General features: G+C 41.0%; 1 protein-coding gene across 1 annotated transcript in view; it reads right to left on the bottom strand.

Moving 5' to 3' along the window:
* Nucleotides 1–5,127, bottom strand: part of CLIC5 (chloride intracellular channel 5) — a 133,101-nt gene extending 127,974 nt beyond the window's left edge. Inside the window, exon 1 of the mRNA XM_036767504.1 lies at nt 4,778–5,127. Coding sequence (XP_036623399.1) covers nt 4,778–4,840 — 63 coding nt within the window. The 5' untranslated portion in view covers nt 4,841–5,127. The remainder of the gene's footprint in view (nt 1–4,777) is intronic.
* Nucleotides 5,128–24,217: the final 19,090 nt, after the last annotated feature.

Raw genomic sequence — 24,217 nt, 5'->3', positions numbered from 1 at the left:
ATGAGCAAGTCGTTTAAACTCTATAAGCAAAAGAAAACTAACATTATAAATTATAGACTGGGTGTGATCTAGGTGAGAACCCATCCCTGTGAAATCACAGGATCTTTATTTGACTATGGGTGAGTCATTTACACTCTTTGAGACTGAACGTGTTCATTTGTAAAATGGGGATAATAGTGGAAATACCTAATTTTACATAGTTCTTGTGAGGAAAGGAGAAATGTATACATGTAAGTTATCAGAAGAAAAAGGAGACTAGCTAGGCCCAGGAGAAGAGGGGGCAAGAGTGAAGGGAAAGTTACGCTGGTTAGTTATCTGACAGTCTTCACGGTGAAGAAATGAATCCCAAATGATCCTATTCCTTTAATCCATGGACACACCTTTGACTTTGACAGCTTCATATGACTCTCAGGCACAGTAGTTAGAAGGCTAACCCTTGGAATCAAGAAGATTTGGGGTCAGTTACCAACATATTTAGCTGTGTGACTACAAGCAAGTCACTTAAAATCTCAGTGACCTGAACAAATCTTTGTCACGTTGGGCATGCCTTATGCCAATTCAAGACCAATAAATAAACAAATAAATAAAATAAAACCCACTCTAAACTAATGGGTAAGATTTCATCTCTTGAATAACTTTGTTCTTGGTGTCATTTTTTTAGTTAACAAAAAAAAAATTAGTGGCCTTATCTGGTGTACCTACAACTCATTTGGGCAGCTAGGCAGTGAGGTGGATAGAGAGAGTACCAGGCCTGGAGTCAGGAAAACTCATCTTCCTGAGTTCAAATCTGGCTGCAGATGCTAGTTCTTTAACACTAGGCAAGTCACTTAACCCCGTATACCTCAGTTTCCTCATCTGTAAAATGAGCTGGAGAAAGAAATGCAAACTACTTCAGTATCTTTGTTTTTTGTGTTGTAAATGGTATTTTATTTTTTCCAATTACATGTAAAGATTGCTTTCAACATTCATTTTTATAAGATTTTGAGTTCCAAATTTTTTCTCCCTCCCCCTTCCCCAAAACGGCAAGCGGTCTGATATAGGCTATATGTCTACAATCATGTAAACGTATTTCCACATTAACCATGTTGTGAGAGAAGGAAAAGAACAAAAGGGAAAAGCCACCCAAAAAAGTGAAAATAGTATACATCGAAAGGCATTCAGACTCCATAGTTCTTTCTCTGGATGTGGACAGCATTTTCCATCAGGAGTCTTTTGGAACAGATCATTGTATTGCTGACCATAGCTGACCATCACACAATGCTGCTGTTACTGTGCACAATGTTCTCCTGGTTCTGCTCACTTCATTCAGCATCAGTTCATGTAAGTCTGCCAGGTTTTTCTGAAATCTGCCTGCTCATTATTTCTTCATATACCACAACGTAGTTAGCCATTCCGCAGTTGATGGGCATCCCTTTGATTTCCAAGCATAATTAACAAAATGCTTTTCACAGAAATAAAATCAGATCTAAACATATCACAACCCTAGGATTTATCTACTAGGTCATAGATGGGTTGCAATCTGTGTTAGTAAAGGGAATTCAAACACTGGGAGTTCGCTGTGCTAATTCACTCATAGATCCTTCTGTACTTACTGACCTTTTTGTTCCCACTAAAAAGTATTATAAGTAAATACCTTCCTTAAAACATTACTCTATAAAATGTGTCATTGCTTCCTTAGAAGGAACCGCTAAAAGCCCCGACCAGTGTAATTATGTCAGAATATTTTTAAACATTTTCCTATCCCCATGAATGAGAATCCTATTTATAGAAGAAAAACTCAGGATCAGAGAAGGTAAATCACTTGGCCAAGTCACTACATCAAATTATCTCTAATTTGATGAGTGTGAGGATGCATCAGCTATCAGCCCATTAGCCAATAAACGTTTATTAAACAACTACTGTGCGGTAGGTGGGGGCAGCTAGGTGGTACAGTGGATAGAGTGCCAATCTTAGAATCAGTTGAGTTGAAATCTGGGTCTCAGACACTTACTAGCTGTGTGACCCTGGGCAAGTCACTAAACCCTGCTTGCCTCAGTTTCCTCATCTGTAAAATGAGCTGGAGAAGGACATGGCAAATCATTCCAGTATCTTTGCCCAGAAAAACCCCAAATGGGATCACTAAAAATGGCACACAACTGAAATGACCGAACAACTCTTTGCCAGGCACTCCTCTGCTCCCTGGGGATGTAAAGAGAAGCAACAGATGGTCCCTGTCTTTAAGAAGCTCATAACATGATAGTAGAGACAAGAAGCAATATGTACAAACAAGCTACATACAGAATAAATAAGAAATAACAGAGGAAAGGAACTGGAATCAAGAGGTTGCTGTGTTGATTAATTGTTAATTTGTTCTTCTTTTTAAAAACTCTTTATTATAAGGGATGGTTCTCTAGAAGGGGGAGATGGGGATATATTAGCAAATTAAGTTGATATAAAAACAAGATACCTATTACCAAAAAAAACAAAAAAAAACAAAAAAAAACCCGTAGTCTTAGAATTGTCTCAGGTTGAGAAAGGTGAAGTGATTTCCATAGTCACACAGCTACTAATTAACAAAGGCAGGATTTGAATTATTCAGCAATTCAAAAATGAAAATTGTTTGTGAAGAATTCCCTGCCCCATTCTGTCCTCTGAACTCCTCAGTACTGGACAGATTATTGGACTCATTACGAAATATTGGGTTACTAAGTATGGATTAATTATCTTTTGTGGGGGAAAATGATCATTGTGGTTATTTTTAAAAGCCCTTTGGGATAGTGGAGATTTTACGCCATAGAAAGAACTCTTCGGGATTGTCAATGTCAAATTTCCTGGGTGCAGATGACACTGGTGCCTGCACCACTAAGAGACTTTTTGGCTCTGAAGGGCCCATTTGTGTTTTAAGTCATTCAGGAATCTGAGACTGAAGCTACCTACTTACTCCTAGGGAATCTGAGGAAGCCCCAGAATAGCTGTCTTCCAGGAGAGAAGCAAGACTAATCTCTTTGTTCAGGTTTCCTCCCGGTCTCCTGACCTGAAAGCTGTGATTGAGGTCATTCCTGACTGGTCCCACAATACGGATCAGCGACAGCTCAACTACAGATATATGGCTGGCTCCACTGGGAGTGGATAGTTTTTTCTCATCTTTTATGGTCCCTATCTGTCAAGGCACCTGGACATCCATAGGGAGAGCTGTCATAGAAATAGAAGGAAGAAGACAGGAGAGGGTGGTGAGGGGGAAGCCAGAGAAAAAAGTCATAAATCTCACAAACATGCTTCCAGAGTTAACTTAGAAAAATGTACATGTGTGCATGCAACACATGCTCAAAGTAGATTCAGTGAAACTAAAATGACACTGTAGAAGGCAGGTAAGCGCAGGGTGTATCCAATTTCCTAGTGTAAAAAGAGCTAACAACTGGATTTTAGATTCTTTCGGGGGACCAAAGGAGTCTCGTTAAATGTCAACGGATTTCTAGAGCTCTTAGTAGTTGCAAGGTGTTTCAGGTGCCCTTAATAGTTTAAAAAATGATGAAGAGTCACTTTAGCACAGGAATTTCCTTTTCATCCCAGGGAAGATTCAAGTTAAACCGAAACTAAGAAGCTTCTGCAGCCTCTGTGACCCCACATTCACATACTATTTCTCACTTTAAACTATCTCCAGGTTTTGGGGTTGTCTTTGCATTTTTAAGATTTTTTTTAAATCCCCTCTTTCCTCTCCATCTTTAGCCTCCTCAGGTGTATGAAGTTTATTAGTTCCTTCCTCCTACCCTTTCCTTCAACAGAGTTTCTGGAGGCAATATTCAATTGGCCTCAGGTTACTCAGCTCCTGAGGGTGCCCTTGTAAGGGACTGATCAAATGTTTCTTTCTCTTCGCACTGGCAGGACCAAAGAAAGCAGCCACCTCTCCCAGACCTCTTCTCTTAGCTACAGGTTGTAAATGAATTGTAGCAGGTTAGGCCATTCCTGCTTGGAGAACAAGACTGCTTAATTTTGCACTGGGAGTCTCTATTGTCCATTCAGACTCTCTGAGAGGCTGCTTATTCCACGGCTTTCCTTTTATTCACTAACTCAACATTTCCAGATAATAGCTTCCAATTTTAAGACCAATCATGAAGATGAGAGTTATCACCATCACATTTATTATAGACACTTTGCAGAGACCGTTCTTGCTTTGCAGAGCAGGGAAAACATTTCTTTGCTTTTCCTTTTGGGTAGCTCTTGTTAAAAAAAAAAAAAAAAGACAAGGAAAAGTACTGAATTGGTTTTCTGGCATCGCCAAAGGAGAAACATATCTACAATCTTTGACCTTTCTTTCTTTTTCTTTCACAGTTAGGGTCCTAGAGGCTTAAGTATCCCGTCTTTCCCTTTTTAGCCTCAGCATCCAGATACCTGCCTCAACCCCCTCCCCCTTTATCTTCCTCTCGGTAAAAAGCCCAGGTGGGAAGACAGGTGGAGTTCCTGCCTGGCTCCAGAGCTGGGGAGGTGACGACACAGTTGGTCCCAGGCGGCAGGTTTGACAAAGTGCAGAACAAACTCTCCTAGAAGAAAGTAAACAGGGGGTACCTGCCAACTTTTCACCTGACTCCCGTCTGTCTTCCCCGGGAGCGCTGGGGTTCGAGAAAGCGGCCTTGGGTGCAGTACGGCGCGGGCCCCCTGCGGACCGCTGCCCCTGCCAGGGTTCACTCTGGCTCCTTCCTCCTTCCCCCAAGGGCTCCGCACGTGAGCCTCAGCAAGGGCGGGGGCGACTCAAGGTGCTAGTGAGTGGCAGGTGGGGAAGTGGAGCCTGGCGCAGACCTACCTTCACGAAGAGCTCAATTTCAGGGTCCTTGCTGTCCCCGTTAGCAGAAGCCGAGTCAGTCATGTTGTCATAGGCAGGAGCCACTGCCCGTAGCCTGAAAGGTGGCCACTTCAAGCAACAGCTGGATGCTCTCTCTCTCTCCCTCCTCAAAAGCTCCCACGGAAGCTTTCTAAAACATTCTGGTTCCCCAGTTGGGGAGGATCTTCCGTGGCAGAGCCCCTACCCAAAAAGAGAGGAGCCAGGCTACCCAAGGAGAAAGGGAAACAAATGAACCCGTGGCGCTGATAACAGTTACAGGGTGCAACAAGTGCCGGGGCCGTCTCTGTTATGTCACTGTATCCTCATCTGTCAGAGCTGCTGAGCTCCCAGGCTGCCCAAAATAGCCGGGAACACAGGAGGGCGGGGCTAGCGACCAGTGGGAGGAGGAGGAGACACTGCCTGGGCAGCGCCTTAGGCTCACTCAGCCCCAGGCTGGGTCAGTGGATCAGCGCTCGACCCCAGGGCTGGGGCTAGGCTTTGTCTTCCTTTGCGCATCCCGGGCGCAATCCCTTTAATAGAAGGGACTGGGCTGCGGGGAATGTGTTGCGCCCTGCTTCCTTAGGAGAGGAGGGAATAAAAGAAGAGGGAGATAAACTAGAGTGGGTGAAGGGGCAAGGGGATGGGGGGAGGGGGAGGCGGAGAGGAAACGTGAAAGAGAGGAGGTGAGCAAAGCAAGAAGAGAGCAGGAGAGCTAGAGAGCAAAGGGAAGGAGAGAGCTAAGAGTAGAGGAAGGGAGAGATAGAGATGGTTTTCAGGTTCTTATGTTTCTTCTATGAAGAGTTTCTTCAGGACAGCAGAATACTAGTGTTACCAACTCGAACGTACCATTTCTGCATGATCGGTGCTCAAGAAGGGGAGAAGGAGACAGGGAGTGAGCCCACACCATCCCCCTGAGAAATGAGGAGGTACTTATCGCTTTATAGCCAGCAAAAAGTGATAGTAAGTCAAAGGGAGGCGTGTGGAGAGATGGGCTAGCGCGGGGTGTCATGTTAAGGGAAAGGGGAGCCAAACAGGTCAAGTTCACTCATAGCCAGGAATCAGTGTTCTTTTTAACCTTCGGTTTCTTCTTCTTTCTCCTTTCATTTTCTGACTTTCTTTTTTTCTTCCTTAATATTAACTTTACCTTTGACAGATTTTTAAAACAATGCATTAAGCTCACTTTGTAAATAAGTGTATTAACTTTGCATTTATGCTATATGTATATTTTAACGTATTTGTTTCCCCCATTAAAGTGTAAGTTTTTGCAAGTAGGGATTGTACCTTTGTTTGTTTGTTTGTTTAAACTTGTGTTCCCAGTGCCTGGTACATAGTACTGATTGACACAACCCATAAAAAGGTGTTTTGTTTTCATTTTCCTTTTCCTGCAACAGTGCCCATGTGGATTTTAATTTACTTAATTACCAATATATACCTAGTGTTAAGTTGTTGTTGGGTTTTTTTGATAGTTGTTTTTGTTTTTGACCTGAACTGTGATCTAATCAGTGTAGGGAACTCCATGTGTGGAATGTCTCCTCTTAATGCACAAGGCAGATCTGCACCTTCACCTAGAATTGCCTGGGTCACTGAGATGTTAAGTGCCTTACCTCCAATCTCAAGGACCATTCCTATTGGAGGCAGAATTTTAAAGCAGGTCTTCCTGTCTTTGCAGCTACCTCTCTATCCGGTATTCCTTTCACAGATCATTATTATCATTAATAATACCATTCACTAACATTTATAAGTCATACTACTTTCCGGGTTTGCAAATCCCTTTACAAAATAATCTTAATTGATACAAAGTAATGAACTGACTTTTATTAAGCATCTATTATAGGTAAGACAAGTAGAAAATACAAAACTACATTGCCGGTAAGGAGTTTACAATCAGTTTGGACAAATCAGGTACCAACATAAAAACAGGTAAGTTAAATGGACAGAACAATAAAACCATTGAAACAGATACTGACTGAGCTTGGTCCCAATGAAGAGATGTCATCAGAAGATATTTCCACCACCCCCGTTTCTTTGCAGAAGCAAGGCATTATTCGCATAGAATGCTGCATATAATATTAAATTTTTATTTTGACATGTTGGTTAATTCTGTGGAACTTTACAGTTTTTCTTTACCTTGTCTCTATTCATTATTACAAAGTAATAATAATAATGATGATGATAGCTGACCTTTATATAGCACTTACTGTGTTCCAGGCACTGTCCTAAGCGCTTTACAATTATCTCATGTGAACCTCAAAACGATCCTGGTGCTGTTTTTAATTCCCATTTTACAGAGGAGGAAACCGAGGCAAGCAGTGATTTAAGTGGTTTGTCCAGGGTCACATAGCTAGTAAGTATCTGAAGTCAAATTTGAACTCCGGTGGTCTTGCTTACTCCAGACCTAAATAGCTACCTAGCTGCTAGCTCTCTGGTAGTGAGGGGGTAGGGAGACAGTAGGAATATAGGTGATGTAAAAAAGTAAATGACGATAAAAATTTTATGTTTCTAAAAACCCAGATAATGAGCAATAAAAGAGAATATATAATGAGTGCCAAAAGAATGGTACAAAAAAAGAGGGCAACAGGTCACTATGGGGTGGTGTGGTCAGAGAAGGCTTCCCCCCCTGGAGAGTAGGGTTTGTGGTGGGCCTTGAAGAATGAGCAGAATTCAAAGAAACAGAAGGAGGGGAATCTCAAGAGTCCTTTACAGCAAGTTATGGTAGGTACATCACCATCAAACCAGAAGGGTGCTGCTATTTTTGCTGTGGAGGAAGCACCTGCAGAACTCAGCTTGCAGTCTTTGCAGCAGGACACTTAATCGAGATTGTGGTTAATTGCTTTCATTGTTGGTTTCGGGTTTACATCACTAAAGCACTTGGGAAAATTGTTTGTTTCATGATTACACATTCCAGGTTAGTGACTTAGCCACTGTAGGGGAGGGAGAAAGAAATGGTTGGTGGATAAGGCCCTTAGCTGACTGAAGAGGCTGACTTGGTCCTCCCTTGATTCTATCATTCCTAGATAGCTATCTTTTCTGCACTAAGGATTTTTGTCTTTGAGACAGGTATAACATGCAGTAGGAATGTGGTCAGGAGGGGAAATTGACACAGACATAAGATTATTTTGAGCTCTCTAAAGGAAAGGTGCTCTGTAAATATTATCTGTGTGATGTTTGACAAATCACTTAGCCTCTCTGAGACTCAGTTTCCTTGTCTGTAAAATGTAGACAATGATAATTGTGCTACCTACTCTAAGGAGCTATGTTGAGGAAACCAGTCAGTAAACTGGGAGGGTATGACATGCATTTGAATTGTCAGTCTTACTCTGTTAACACTTTCTCTGCTGCAACAAAAAAGTAGGCTTTCTGAAGCTATGTTCCATGGAAATGTGAATTTCTGTGAAACAGATTAACAGGTTCCATGAAGGAAAAATATGTTGTTATGGTAGAGAAGTACATACGGCAGACCAATCCCTTTTGTTTTAGTCTGTGTTTGTTGTAGGCAATATGTATATGCCCTCCAAGCTTAGTTTAAAGCAATCACTTAACTGAAAAGCTGACTTCTTATTGGTCCATACTCAATCAGTGAATTTGTTCAGTGATGAACTGTTTATTGTCAGTGTGCTCTGGCAGAACATGTGTAAGGTAAACTGTACCCAGTCTTAGCTTTTTAAAAATAAAGTAATTAGCATGAAACCCCAGTTCTAAAGGCCATTGGTATGGGATGCTCTCCTTATTGGTGAAGCTCAATGTGCCTCACCTGTGTAAGGGGCAGGACGGAGATGGCGAAATGGGAAGAGAGAAGAGCTTTTCAGTTTTTTTTTTACTTTCTTGAAACTTCAAGTCTCTTTGGGCCCTGCAATCACTTTGGGAACTTCTGAAGGCTTCTAGTTTTGAGGAAGAGAAGATAGATGATGTCAACTCTCCTTCAGGTTGCTGAAGGAAAGACTGAAAAGACATGAGAAAACTGGCAGTCTCCATCATATCCCTATCCCCACCTTGCTCTACTGGGATCTCAGACAGATTCTCCTGGGTGAGATCCAGGACTCTCTACTTTGGATGAGCTGACTCCCAATTGGAGCGCTCCTTCATTCTGTATTGTCTGATATATATTCTCCTATATATACTTTCTCTGATTTCTGTTTTGCTAACGATTTGGATAAGTGGGTTTCTTGACTTATTGTTATATGTGTGTTCATTGTTGAACAGGTATTTGTTGGCAAAGGAGTCAAGCCTTGTATGCAGAGCTTAGTCCTCCAGAGCTTTCCTCTCCAGCTGTCACCAACTCCTCCCCACCCCTCACTCAGGTGTAGGATGTTGATCTCCACCAATAAGGAGAGAGTCCCTCACCTATTGGCTTTGGGACTGGGGTTACAAATATTTATGTGCCAGCATAATATGGATAATTGAGTAAAATCAGATTTTTTTTCTTTTTTTTCTTTTTAGTTCACAACATTCGGTTCTACATAATTTTGAGTTCCAGATTTTCTTCTCTCCCTCCCGCCCTCCCTTCCCTAGATGGCATGGAATCCCATATAGCTTCCATGTATAACTTGGCCTTGAATTAATTTACATACTAGTCAAGTTATGGAGAAGAACTGTGATCAATGAAATGAATCATGTGAGAGAAGAAACAGGACCAAAAAAAAACCTACCTAAAAACAGAAGAGAGAAAAGGAAAAAAAAATGGGGGGGGTGGGAAGGCTATCATGAAGTATGCCTCAATTTGCATTCATATTTCATAGTTCTTTCTCTGGATGTAGATAGCATTCTCCATCATGAGTCCTTTGGAGTTGTGCCTGCACCTTGTGTTGCTGAGAAGAGTGAAGTCTGTCAGGGTTGGTCCTCACAGAATCCATATATCTGTGGTAGTGTATAATGTTTTCCTGGCTCCGCTCCGCTCACTCAGCATTATGTCGTGTAGGTTTTTCCAGGTTGTTATGAAGTCCGCATCATCCCCATTTCTTATGGCACAATAGTATTCCATTACCTTCATATACCACAGCTTGTTCAGCCATTCCCAATTGATGGGCATCCCTTTGATTTCCAGTTCTTAGCTACCACAAAAAGAGCTGCTATAAATATTTTTGTACATATGGGTCCTTTTCCCGCTTGTGTGATTTCTTTGGGATACAACCCTAGAAGTGATATTGCTGGGTCAAAGGGTATGAACATTTTTATAGCCCTTTGGGTGTAGTTCCAAATTACTCTCCAAAATGGCTGGATCATCTCACAACTCCACCAGCAAAAAATCAGAATTTTTAAAAAGCAAAAAAAAGGTTGATAATTGAGACTGATGATGACTGAAACATCTACAAATCTCCTTCAGTACCCAATATAGCAGAAACATTAGAATGACAATTATTGACCTCTCTATTTGAGGTTACTTCTAGTAAACCTGATATGCAATGTGTAATATTACCAAAACTTAAAAAAATTAGTTCCATAAGTCTGGTAAAATTACAAAGGCATTTGTGAATTAAGCAAAATGGATTTGAAAATAAATCCTCAATTTTTTTTCAAACTAAAATGTGATACATTTAAACAGTCCCTCTAAATAGATAATGAAACACATTTCCCTACTCTCAGTAGAGAAGAAGGAGCTCTGGGAGCAGAGTGTTGCTTATAACATCAGATAAGGCTAATTTGTCAGTTTGGCTTAACTTTTCTTTTGTTATAAAAGAATTCAGTGGGAAAGTCGGGGAGTGGGTTCATCATGAAATGACGCCACATAAAAAAGCATCAGTAAAACTTTTAAAATAAAAACAAATAAAGCAATCCCTCCAAAATCGAGTGACAAGTAGGCTTATTGAAAATAAAGGAAAAAATGAAAATTGTGATTTGTCTTTATAAGAGGAGCTATCCCAACATTCTTCCCTGTTATCAAATATTTATAGTATTCCATTAAAGCCCTCATCATGGTATAGAGGTGACCTGGGATTTTTTCTTGAAGGTTATATCAGCACAGCATTGAACAAGCTCTGATGCCTTTTGCAGAGTTGTAAAGACTTCCAGTATGGCCCTGATGACGAGTACGTGTCATCTAAGGATCAGCCTAGCTAAGTAGGGAGAGGTTCAATACCAGGTTGGCTGGAGAGTTCCCCAGAGCCATATAGTAACCCACAGAGAGGTTCATATCATCACAGAATTCAGTCAAGAAGGAAACTCTGAAGTTTTACAGTTTTAAAATTCTGACGTTTTATCCACAGAAGGAAAAGGGCTTCCCCAAGATCCCAGAGGGTCATGATCAGTCAGCAAACTTTTATAAAGAACCTGCTGAGTGCCAAGTACTGTTAAATAGCCAAGTTGAGATGGGAAGTCAGAGTCTCAATCCACACTACAGTTATTTCCTTGTTGGTCTTTATTGATGAGGAGAGTATCTACACCGGAGAAATTATAGATTCTTAAAAGATTAAACAAAGATTGTTAGCAAATAATCATAGGCTTTTCCATGAGATTATTTAATGTTAGCCTTATAATAAAATCCATCTGAAAATAGAAGATTTTAAAAAATTGTTTCTGTGTCAGCTAGTTAGTACCATTAGTTGGAGGCATTTACAAGATAATTTCAAAATATTGAACAAGCGTTTTGCCAGAGTTTTGTTTAAAATTACTGCAAAAAGTAACCCTGCTTTAATGCCTAGCTCTAGCTCAATGTCTAACCTGACCTCTGGAGTTTCTAAAGACACAAAATCCACACCTGGCAGGGTAAACTTTTGAATATTTCTTTCAGAACTGCACTCTAATTTTGGAAAAACAGAGTGACCCTCTTTAGACTATAATTTCTAGTTCATACTGGCTATTTGTTTCAGCATGGATAATTCCCGGCCCCTACCCCCTACCTGGTTTTTTTTTTCTTTTCTTTTTGTGTCTGGACTTGTACCCAGTGTAGGGGAACTTTGGACTTCTCATAGGAAGTGGCCTTTGACTTGAAAAATGAAGGAGGTTTTAAAATTTAAAAAAAGTTTTAAAGGTAGAGACAAGGTCATGCATTCCAAGTATTTGAGACAACCTATAAAAAGCATAGAGCCAGGGCATGGTGATAATTCTGGGAGGAGAAAGCAGGCAAAGTTTGGTTGTAATTTTCATTCTTGTGGAAGAGATACAACCAGGGTGTGGCAGTAGGTACAATGACCCAGGAAAGTGAAACTTAGAAAGCATAAAGTTTTGACCTGGGCACTCTTGTGGAAGAAAAGTTGATTCAGTAACTATTATAGTGACTAATTCTCCTTTCTGATTAAGTGAGTTTAAAAAAAGATATTAACACTAAATGACATTACAAAGTTGATTTAAGGGCAATATTCACATGACTTGCTCCAAGTATATTTTTTTTTTTTGCTGCTTTTCCTGAGCACCAAAATCGCTAGTTATAGTTCTGTGCTCAGTAGAGATCTCTATGTCTTTGTGAAGTCTCAAATCTTCCTTTTCATGTGTTCTTTGTAAAGGAGTATAAAGTCAATCCCAGAACCTTCTATCTAGTCTGACTGGAGTGACCAGCTCTGGGCATTAAAGAACCATAATGCGTTCCTATAGTTATGATTCTAGCTGTGAATTAGTGTTTCCCTAGCAATGGATTTTTGGAGGTTGAGGGTAAGGGGGCATTTTGGGGCCCCAAGGGCAAGGAGGCATAGGGAAAAGAGAAAGCAAGTCAAAGCTCTATAAGAAAGGCACCTGGGTGGGGCCAGAAGGTATAGATCAATTTCTCTATAAACAAATGTGGCCTTGGGTGTGCCCAGCTTCAATGATGATGTTGGCACTCAGAGCCATATGTCCACTGATGTTTGGGCATGGATAAAGGAATGAAAATGGTATGAACTGAAGTCTGAAGTCAAGGTATGCATGCATGCACCCATTGTGTATACAGATCTCTGAGACTGCCCCCCCCCCCCGCCATGTATCCTGCCTATATCTTATCTGTACATAATTGTTGGCAGGATGTCTCCCCCACTGGACTGTAACCTCCTTGAGGGCAGGAACTGTCTTTTGCCTTTCTTTGTATCCCCAATGCTTAGCACAGTGGCTGGCTTATAGGAACCTAATAAATTCTAGTTGACTAGGACCTTAATGAGTCACCTAGAAGGGGAAAAAGTACTTCCCATCATTCATTATGATGAGAAACTGGTTGCAGAGATTCTGGGGCAGGGACAGTTCCTACTTCAATTCCAAGCAAACTGGCCTCCTTGGTGGTCTCCATACCCAAAATGCCTACTCTGGCCTCATGTCTTTGTCCAGGCTGTTCTCCATGCCTAGAGAACTTTCCTTCCTCACCTCTGTCTCTTGGAAACCCTGGGTTCCTGCAATGATTAAGTTCCTATCACCTTCCACAAGAAGCCTTTCCTAATCCCTCTCCCCCCAGTTGTGTATTTTATTTGCATATATTTTGTATTTATTTATTGATTCCCACTCTTAGCAGCATGTAAGTCAGGGTCTGTTTTTCGGTTAGTTGGTTGGTTTTGTTTTGTCTTTATGTTCCCAGCACTTAACACCAAGCCTGGCACATAGCCAATGCTTAACAAATGCTTTTTAAATCAACTACCTTCTGTGTCTCTCCAAGAAAACTGCTTGTGTTTAGTGGACTCGTGTTGTTACACTAACCATAGAGCTCACTTAATGGAATTATACCTAAGTGTCATAAAACATTTCTGCTGGTTTTTCTAGGAACTACTGATTTTGCTCACCTAAGGGCTGGCCAAATATAAAGGACATGCCACAATTTTAATGTGGTTGACAATAAAAAAAAAAAAGAAAAAAGAAAAGAGTCCCCCACTTATCAAATCTAAACTCTGCTACTCAGCTTTTCTAGCCCTCTGCAATTTGGCCATACCAGCTTATTCAAAATGATTTCCCACAAGAACCATAGACCTAGAACTGGAAGGGTCCTTAAGGGTCATCTATGCCAACCTCTGCTTCTTTGCAAAACTGAGTCCTAGAGCAAGAAAGTGTTACACTGGAGACAGCGGCAGAGCTGGGATTTAAACCCATGTCCTCTGACTCCACAGCCAGCTCTCTTTTCACTGTTTCACACCACTTTCTAATGAAGGGAAGAAAGGAAATAAGCTTTTATTAAGCACCAACTATGTGCCAAGAGCTGAGCTAAGCATTTTACAAATATGATCTCATTTAACCCTGAGAGCCACTATGACCCCAATTTTGAAGAGGAGGAAACTGAGGCAAACAGAGGTTAAGTGACTTGCTCAGGGTCACAGGACTAGTTAATGTCTGAGGTCTAATTTGAACTCAGATCTTGCTAACTACAGGCCCAGTACTCTATCCACTGTACCACCTAGCCACCTCACCTTTTTTTCCATGCTGCCATAGAAATAAAAACATTAGATGTGAACTCAGAAGATGTGCACTCCGGATAGACTGAATCAATGTTCTGCTATGGAACATGGGGCAATGTCACTTCTTGGGGCCTCATGTTTCCTCATCTATAAAATGGAAGGTGTTGGACAAGATAATATGTCAGGTCTCACTCCTACAACTGCTCTGGGCAGGCTGGGCTCTCCTCTATCTCCCCATATATATGTCCCGCCCTGCACATTCCCATCTTTGGGCCAGTTCTAGATCCAGGAATGTTATACTCATTTGTCCCTAGCTACACAAATCCTATATCTCCTTCAAGACTGTATCAGGTCCCACCCTCCTCAATGGTTTTCCTATTTACTCGAACCCTACTGTCCTCCCTATTCTCTGATCTCCCATAAAACTGTAATTTGCCCCTCGCCCCTTAGCAGTTGACTTTATGGTTTCTTGTTTGGTTTATCTATGTTAGGATTTACTCCTCTGTGTGTGTGTGTGTGTGTGTGTGTACACATGCATATATAAACACACTCTAAAATAGATTATATACATACACAAAGATAGGGAGGGAAGGAAGGAAGGAAGGAAAGGAAGGAAGGAAAGAAAGGAAGGAAGGAAGGAAGGAAGGAAGGAAGGAAGGAAGGAAGGAAGGAAGGAAGGAAGACATGGAGATGAATATAGATAGATCCATATATGCACATGTAATTTTACCTAGCTGTACTGGATAACTGCTACTTTAGGGCAAAGACCATTTCATTTTTCCCTTTTTATTCCCAGTGCCCAGCAGAGCACTTGACATATGGTAGGCCCTTAATAAATGCTTTTTGATTGATCGACTGTTGACCTCTTCAAGGAGATTAAATTTCTGAGCTTACATTGGATAGCAATTACTATTATTACAAAGATTACAGGATCATAGGGACCTATCTGGTCATCTAAACCAACTTCTCCCTTTTACAGATGAGGTAGCTGAGGCCAGGAGAAGTCAAGCGATCTGTCCAGTGTTTAGCAATACAGTAACAAATGGAAGAGCCATGATTTGAATGCACATTCTCTGCTTACAAATCTATCCTATGGCTTGCAAAGTGCTTTCCAATACATTTTCTCATTTTGATCCTTACCACTATTTAAAGTATGTAAGGTGGTATGGTGGTTCAGTGGATAGAGTGGAGTCAGGAAGACCCATCTTCCTAAGTTCAAGTCTGACCTCAGGCACTTATTAGCTGTTTGACCCTGGGCAAGTCACTTAACCCTATTTGCCTCAGTTTCCTCATCTGTAAAATGAGCTGGAGAAGGAAATGGCAAACCACTTCAATATCTTTGTCAAGAAAACCTCAGATAGGGTCATGAAGAATCAGAGATGACTGAAACAACATCCAAAAGGTAATATAGGTACTAGAATCATAGGACCAAACCCCACAAAGTCCAGAGTTCTTTCCGCTGCGGTATAGAGAAGTTAGCAACTGGCCCAAGATCAGACAAAACATAAAAAACAGAAGAGCCGTGATTCAAGCTGAGGCCCTTTGACTCTGGATCCAGTTTATCTCCACGTTTGATCTTTTTTTCCAAAGTCATCGGATAAATAAAGATTTTCTTTCAATCATTTACTAATGTTATTCTACCAGATTTGGGGATTGTAGGAGTGAGGAGGGGGAGAAGGGAGGAATATTGAGAAAGAAATTGACAGCAGCTAGCACATACTGGGAGGATGGGATTGGAATTCAAAATATCTCTGGTACTCTGAAGAAATAGTCAGGAATAGGTAAACATGAAGTTCAGTAGGGACCAATGCAGGTTTGCCAAGCCCCATGAATACACAAGGGCAAAGAACTGGGTGTCACTATAAAGGACAATGATCTTGAGGGCATGGGAAAAACTGGAACTGTTCTTTTGAAAAAAAAATATGAGGTTAATATACTTCCATAGGATTTGGCCTGCTGTGCTCCTGGACTATACATCCATGCCTCAGCTGCCTCCTGACTGTGTTCTTAAGGTCCCTTCTCTCATTGGTGAGTTCTTCCCAGAAGCTCCATTTTTGGGGTAGGACCCAGACGAGCCATTTCTCATTCTCCAGAGGGCTGCCATGCCTCAGTTGCCTCCTGACTCTGGTCCTGCAGGCCCCTTCTCCCATAGTTGAGCTTTTCCTGGAACATTCATTTTAGGAAAGGATCCCAGAACATCCATCTCTTACTCTCTGGATTTAGCCACCATGCTCCACCCCACTTTTAGTTCCCCTTTTATGTGTTGTCTTTTCCCTCCCTTAGAATATAAGCTTGTGGAGGTCAGGGACTGTCTTTTTGCTTTTATATCCTTGGCACTTAGCATAGTTCCAGGCACATGCGAAGTCTTGCTTAATAAAGGCATGTTGACTGACTGATTATACTTAACAAGACTCAGGACTTTACTAGATCTCTGGAACTGTCTATCTACTATGCCACCTAGCTATCTCTAATGCAAATTATCTACCTATCTTTTATTTTCTAGGCTGAATAGATAGATTAGCCTTCTCTTCATTCTTTTTCTTTTTATCATTCAGCCCTGAAGCTTTGCCAATTTTTCCATGCCCTTCTTTTTAAATTAAATTATAGTTATTTTTAATTAACAAGCATTTATTTTTCTCTCCCTCCCATCTTTTCCCCACTGAAAGAAAGGAAAACAAAGCCTTCATAATAAGTATGTATAGTCAACCAAAACAAATTTTCACATTGTATGCCCTTATTTTGGGGTGTGAAGCCTAGAGTACTGGGCTTGAAGTCAGGAAGACTCATCTTCATGAGTTCAAATTTGGCCTTAGACACTTATTAGTTGTGTCACAATGCTGTTTGCCTCAGTTTTCTCATCTGTAAAATGAACTGGAGGAGGAAGTGGCTAACCACTCCAGTATCTTTGCCAAGAAAACCCTAAATGGGGTCAGGAAGAGTCAGACATGACTGAAAAACAACTGAAACTACTGAACAACAACAAAAATAATTTGCACAAACATCGGATGACTGATCTAGAGCTGGAAGGGACTTTAGAAACCACCTAGTCTCACCTCCTTATTTAACAGATAAAAATACTGAAGCCTGGGGCCAAGGAAGGTTAAGTGTCTGAGGATATAACAGGCAGTAAGCTTCTGAGGTGGGATTTAGACCCAAGTCCTTCAGAGGTAGCATTCTTTCCAAAGTATACCATGTAATATAAGATACTGCAAATGCCTTCCAGAATATGAGAGCTCATAAATAGAAAATGCAGGTCACTGTTCTCTTCTAAGGAAGAAACAGGGATTAAAATGCCACCTAAAAGATTCAGGCTAGGTCCAAGGAAGTATTGTCCGATAGGTGTCATTGCTCAGAACTGAATAAGTTTATGTAGAGGAGGTAATATCTTATAGTGGAAAGCAGGGAACTGGATTCTGCTCCTATCTCTGTCGCTAAATAGTTGCAGGAACTTAGACAAGTCTCTGGGTCTCAGGTTCCTCATCTGTAAAAGGAGGGGCTGGTCAAGATCATAAGCTCTAGATCTTGATCCAGAAGTGCCCTTAGAGACCATCTAGTGTGACACACAGTAGAAGAAACTGAGGCAGTGGTAGGAGCGAAATCCTAATCCTTGTTCTCATGCAAGTTAGGCTATGTTTTTTCCTCCTTGTTATTTGTTGTTGAGTCATTTCCATCATGTTGGACTCTTCCTGACCCCATTTGGGGTTTTCTTAGCAAAGAAATTGGAGTGGTTTGCTATTTCCTTCTCCAGTTCATTTTACAGATAAGGAAACTGAGGCAAATAGGGTTAAGTGACTTAGCCAGGGTCATGCAACTAGTAAGTGTCTGAGGTCAAATTTGAACTCAGGGAGATGAGTCTTCCAGACTCCAGGCTCAGTACGCTATCCTGTTCCTGGGACTTGACTAGACCGGGTGGCCAAAGCTATAGACGGCTATATTGTGGCTTCCTGGTCACCTAAGGGCATAAAATGGAGTCTATAAGGTCAGGGCCCTTTAGACTTAGAAGCAGATGTCTCATGATCTAGCTGGCAAATAGAATTGCCACACTTCCCTGCCCACCAGATATGTTTCCATGGGAGATGAAGGTGGCCTCATCTACTCAAGCTAAGTGCTAGAGTATACTTTTCTCTTTTTTTCGTGCTCCTCCCCTTACTTGAATGTTACCAGTTGAATGACCTATGAGTGCCTCACTTCATTCCAACAATGAACCTGAACCAGCTGGGTACTGTCCTCAGTTGAGTCTGCTGCTAATAGAGGCCCACGGAAATTAAGCGACTTGCTTAAGATCATGTATGTAGTAAGCGTCAAAAGCAAAATTTATCTTTGCAGGTTTAAAAAAAAACCAGATCATAGAGCTAGAAGAAACCACAGAAGCCATTTAATTTAGTCCACCAATCTCCCCACCCCTCATTTTACAGACGGGAAAACTGAGGCCTAGAGTGGTTAAGTGACTTGCCTCAGGTCGTATAAGTGGCCATCATCTGAAAAAGGATTTGAACCTAGTTCCTCTAGACCCTGAGTCAGTGTTCTAACCACTGTACCACATTCTTTCTGCTGCCCTAAATTGTCTTCTTTGAGCTTTTAAGTCCCATCCAGCTCTACATGATTCCACAATAATAAATATATAATATAAATATCTGCAATAAAATATAATAATATACAATATAACATATTATAATAACTGTATGATATATATTATATAAATAGTAAAATCTGTTTGGGAAGTATTTAATAATTAGATAGTTTCTTCTCTAATGGCAATGATATAAAGAAAGTCTTTCATGAAGGCATGGGAATGACACTATGAAGACGTGTCTCAGCCCTAGGGCTCTACACATAGTTCTATATTTCTGTCAGTCCTTTTTTGTTGTTGTTGCTCCATCTGTCCCTCTCTTTATAAATAGCCCTTTCTCTATATTTTTATCTTTTAAAAAACCCAGTTACTCCACCTGTGTAGTATCTCCATACATTCCTTAAAACTATCCTATAGTCATTGCCAATAGTGGCAAAAGGAGACCCATTTTATTTTTATTCTTTAAAGCTACAACACTTTCTATCTGAGTTCTGCTCAATCTAAACACGGGAGATAAACAAGACTCTGTTTCATGATACACTTTGCCCTTTAGGCAGTTACTAGATTGTTTATAGTTGGCTCAGAGAGGTGACACCAATATCCCACAGGACTTGGGTGGAAATAAAATCATAGCAGTGTACCTTGGATTACCCTCATGCCCTTCTGATTAGAAGGCACAAAATGCTTCACACATCTTATCTATTGTGCTCACAATGTTCTCATAAGGTCTAAATGCCATTTCCACTTCCAGCTGAAGAGAATGTGTCGGCAGGATAACCCACTTTCACTAGACTGTAAAAAAACGATCTTTGGATCACTCACAACTTTGATTCTTCAGAGATTATGATGTTCCAAGGTCCCCAACCACACGATGTCACCAGGATGACATTTTTGGTTTTGTGTTTTGAACAATTTGGGGGGGCTTGGGAGTAAGCAGCCTTGGGTCATTAAAAGCATTGCACAGTTTCCCAAATGCAGTCTAAGCTGCTCTTTTTCTCCTTTTGGAGACTGGTCCCAGGTAGTCACTGTCTAATATCTATCTCTCTGTCTATCCATCATTTATCTATCTATCCATCTATCTCTATAGCTATAGAGATAGATATATATGTGTATATACATACATATATATGTGTGTAAATATTATTCACATTTATGGTTATCTATAGATCTATACCTATCTTTCTACATAGGTATCTATCTATATCTGTATCTATCTCTATATAGAGATCTATAGATAAACCAATGACATCACGGGGTGATGTCTTCACTTGCGTATGAATTGGGTGTGAGGCAGAGTTGCACAAAGTCATCAGACTCACAGTCTCTTCCTGAGTCATCAAAGTCCAGTGGCAAGACAAAAGTCATGACATCTGGCGATGGCCCGGGATGCAGTGGGTGACATTGATGTTTTCCATGTCTGACCAAGCTCCACAGTGTCTGCTTCAGCCACCTTCATGGATATTGGAACAAATTGTTCTCATCCACCCATTCATCTGGGGAAAGTATTCACATGGCTTGGAGGAGACATCCCCCTAACTCACCAATGGGTTTGAGGCCTATTGGTTACCCTTAACGTGGGTTAGCCTGATATGTGCCTGCTGCAGATGCTACAGCTTCTTAGATCTACAAGTGAGAGTTGGGTGAAAGGTGGACACCAAATGTAGAGGAGCAGCCCTGAAAAGGGTTCAGCAAGGCCTCACACCCAAGGTACTAGTCTTCCCTGAAGACTCCATATACTATATATATGTATGTGTTTGTGTATATACATATACATATATATGTATATACACACATACATACATATACATGTATATTTTATAATTACATATACATATGTATTACATATATTCATACATATTTGTGTATATGTGCATGTATACATATACAGACTCAAGAGTAGTAGGCACAAGTAGGATACTACATGTTACCTATGATAACCTTAACCCATAGGATCATAGATTTAGAGCTGGAAGGGACCTTAAAGTCTATCAAGTACAACCCCTTTCACTTTTACACTTGAGGAAACTGAGGCACAGAACCTTTTGGTGACTTGCCCAGGCTCACACAGCTAGTAAACATCCAAGGAAAGACCCCAACCCAGTTCTTCTGGACTCCTAGTCCAGTGCCCAACCCACTACTATGCTATACTGTCTCTCAGTATCATTCAGGAAAGGTATGATAGGAAAAGAAATGTAGTAAGATCTGATTGGCCTCCCACCTGCAAGTCTTTTCCTACTTGAAACCATCCTCTTTACACCTGTTTAAGTGGTTTTCCTTACCTTGGTCTGACTATGTGTAATGTTAATGGGATGTAAGATCTTCCCTGCCCATTAATAGGCCTCACATGGAACCCATTAAGAGAAGCTTGCTTAGTAGAGGCTTGCTTTTGGAAACGCTCTCACCCCTTTTGCTAATTTCTAATTAGGTACTGAGTCATGAGGGTTGTGATGCCTTCTGGCTCTGAGAAGTGTATATATAATCTGAGTTGGTATTTTGCTTTGGGGGCTTGCTTATGAGAAGGGCCTTGTGATTCCCTGGTGGAGACTCTGAGTAGATGTATGTTCAGAGCTCCCCGACTGCTCAGAGATAAAGACTCTCTTGATCCTCTTTGATTCAGGCAGTTAAGAGCCCTGTCTGTTGGTCTTTATGCTAATTTCCCTTCTCTGTATTTTCTCTGATGTTCAAGGAGCTGACCCTTCCCCTGAACTAGTGAATGTAATTAAAAGAAGATTATTGACACCTTTTTGAGTAGTCTTTCCTGGTAAAGCAGATAAAAGAACCTATGCTAGCAGCCATCCTGGGTGTGTCAGTGTGGTTGCCACTACACTATGTCATTCCCCTGTTCTATAAATTCCATGGGTTCCCCATCGCCTCCAAGATAAGAGATAAACTCCTCTGTTAAGCTTTAAAACCCTTCACAAGCTGGTCCAGCCCTCTCTCTTCCGCCTCATTATATATTACTATGCATCCTCCTTTCTACAATTCATCCAAACTGACTTTCCTCACTGTTTCCTCCTATGTAGTGCTCTATGTCCTATCCTAGTGCCTCTGCAATGGCTGAGTATCCCCTATGCCCAGGGAGCATTCCCTTCTCACTTCGACCTCATAGACCCTTTCTCCTCATCCAAGACAAAGCTTGAGCGTTTCACCTTCTCCAGGAAGCATTTCCTTATTCCCTCCAAATGCCAGTGTTCTCTTTCCAGGGTGTGCTGGTACATGTTGAACAATCAGCTTTCAAAAAAAAGTATTCCCAACACACTTTCAAGCTTAATATACATTGCAAACATTTTCTCGGGGGCAGCTAGGTGGCACAGTGGATAGAATGCCAGGCTGGAGTCAGGAAGACTCATCTTCATGAGTTCAAATCTGACCTAAGACACTTACTAGCTGTGTGACCCTGGGCAAGTTACTTAACCCTGTTTGCCTCAGTTTCCTCATATGGAAAATGAGCTGAAGAAGGGAGTGGTAAATATCTCCAGAAAACCCTAAATGGGGACACTGAAAATGACTAAACAACAACCACAAAATTTCTCCATCACTTTCTTAAGTCTAGACAATGAACAGATCAATAAATCAAGTCCTGATTTCTTGGTTTACTGATTCCCAAGGTGTAAATGTTCAAGCTTAAAATTTAATAATGAGTTTTCACAAGCTACCTGGCTTCAGAACACCCCTTCCTCCCTCCCTAACTACTTTGTATGTAACAGCCTTATTTTTATTTTGTTTTTATTCAACATGCTCTTTTATCAGATGTATATATTGCCTCAGTAGAACCTAAGTAAGCTCCTTGAGAGCAAGTACTAATTTATATTGGGTATTTGTATCCCTACTGCCTAGAACTGTGCCTGGTACCTATTAGCCTCTTTAATAGATGTTTGTTGGTTGACTGAGAGTGAGGGAAAACAGACAGATAGAGTGTTGCACCATTACCTATGAAATATTTTTTTTTAAAGCCTAAAGGAAAGAGAACGGGGCCCTGGAGTCAGGAGGACCTGAGTGCAAATCTGGTCTCAGATAGTTGACATTATTAATTGTGTGACCCTGGACAAGTCACTTAACCTCAACTGCCTCACCCACCCCCCCCACCCCCCGCCAAATAAAAAACCTAAAAAGGAAGTCCTCCGTACATTGAGGAGACGGAGAGAGGATCCATGGGAGAACAGGAGAAAGCATTGCGATGGATATGAAGCTGTGACTGGATTGTCAGCTGTCCCAATGGACTAAGTGCACACACGGAATGGAAGAAATCACCAGTCCTTGAAAGTAGTGAGCAATACACTGTACATAAAGGGAGCTTCTTGCCCAACAGCACTGAACCTCGGTCAGGATCTTCTACCTCATCAACTAGTCCTATTTCCAGAAGACAATAGTCCAGTGATGACAGTGGTAAAGCCCAAGGTGGCAGCATGTACAGAGGGAAGCACAGTGGCCCCCTGAGTCAGAGAAGCTGGGTCAGATCTGCCTCAACACCACCATATGGCTCCGGGGAAGTCCCTATGTCTGTCTGGGGTTCAGTTTCCTCAGAAAAGGGGATTGGGCTAGAGGTCCTTTCCAACCCTAACTTCTGTGGTCTGATGGTGATGATAAACCTCTCTTCTTTACGTTAACATTACTACTAATTAATAAATAATGGTACTTGAAATTTATGGAGGACTTTACAGTTTGCAAAGTGCTTAGCATATATCATCTCATTTGATCATATATATAATGTGATTAAACATATTTCTACCTATATATGGTATATATTATATGTGTATATATTAAAAATAAATTGGAGATATTTAACATAAATATGATTAAATGTATTTATACCCATACATGTTATGTATTATATGTGTAAATATTTAAAATGAATTGGAAATATTTAACATAAATATGATTAAACATATTTATACCTATACATATTATGTATTATATGTGTATATATATATATTAAAAAATAAATTGGAGATATTTAATGTAGGGGAAGCATGAGCATCAAGGTGGATCAGAAAAGCCTTCTTGCAAAAGGTATAATTTTAGCTGGGATTTCAAAGAAACCAGGGAGGTCGGGAGGCATGGATGAGGGAGAGCATTCCAGGCAGGGAGTGAAAATGCCTCCAGTTGGGAGATGAAGCGTCTTGTTCAAGGACCCAGAGAGGGAGTTTCTTCATCCAGAGGAACCAGAAATCAGTCCCTGTCCCTTATCCTCACAAAATCAAGAGAACATGAAGAAGGCTCCCAACATGCTGGTTGGACACCCCCTTGGTGGCAAACATATAGGAGGATGATTATATCATGCCAAGGGTGGCCTAGGACTGGCTGTGATCCCCATTGTTAGCAAGGGCACCCTCATCTATAAGATTACAGACCCATTAGAGCATCGAAGGATAGACAAAGCCATTGTCACTAGTGTCTTATCCCCCTCCCACCCTCTTTATAAAACACAGCCTCTGGATGAAGAAAGCTGAATATAACACTAGTCATTTTTCTTGGATTGACACAGCCTGGCATGATTACATCAGCTCTCATCACACTTAATGCCACTATAAAGCTCCAAGAGCCCAGATGGATGACTAACCAAAGCTCTGACATACA

Source organism: Trichosurus vulpecula, chromosome 7, assembly GCF_011100635.1.
Source record: "Trichosurus vulpecula isolate mTriVul1 chromosome 7, mTriVul1.pri, whole genome shotgun sequence".
NCBI classification, from domain to species: domain Eukaryota; kingdom Metazoa; phylum Chordata; class Mammalia; order Diprotodontia; family Phalangeridae; genus Trichosurus; species Trichosurus vulpecula.
The sequence above is the reverse complement of the archived record's forward strand: the minus strand, read 5'-3'. Positions and strand labels throughout refer to the sequence as shown.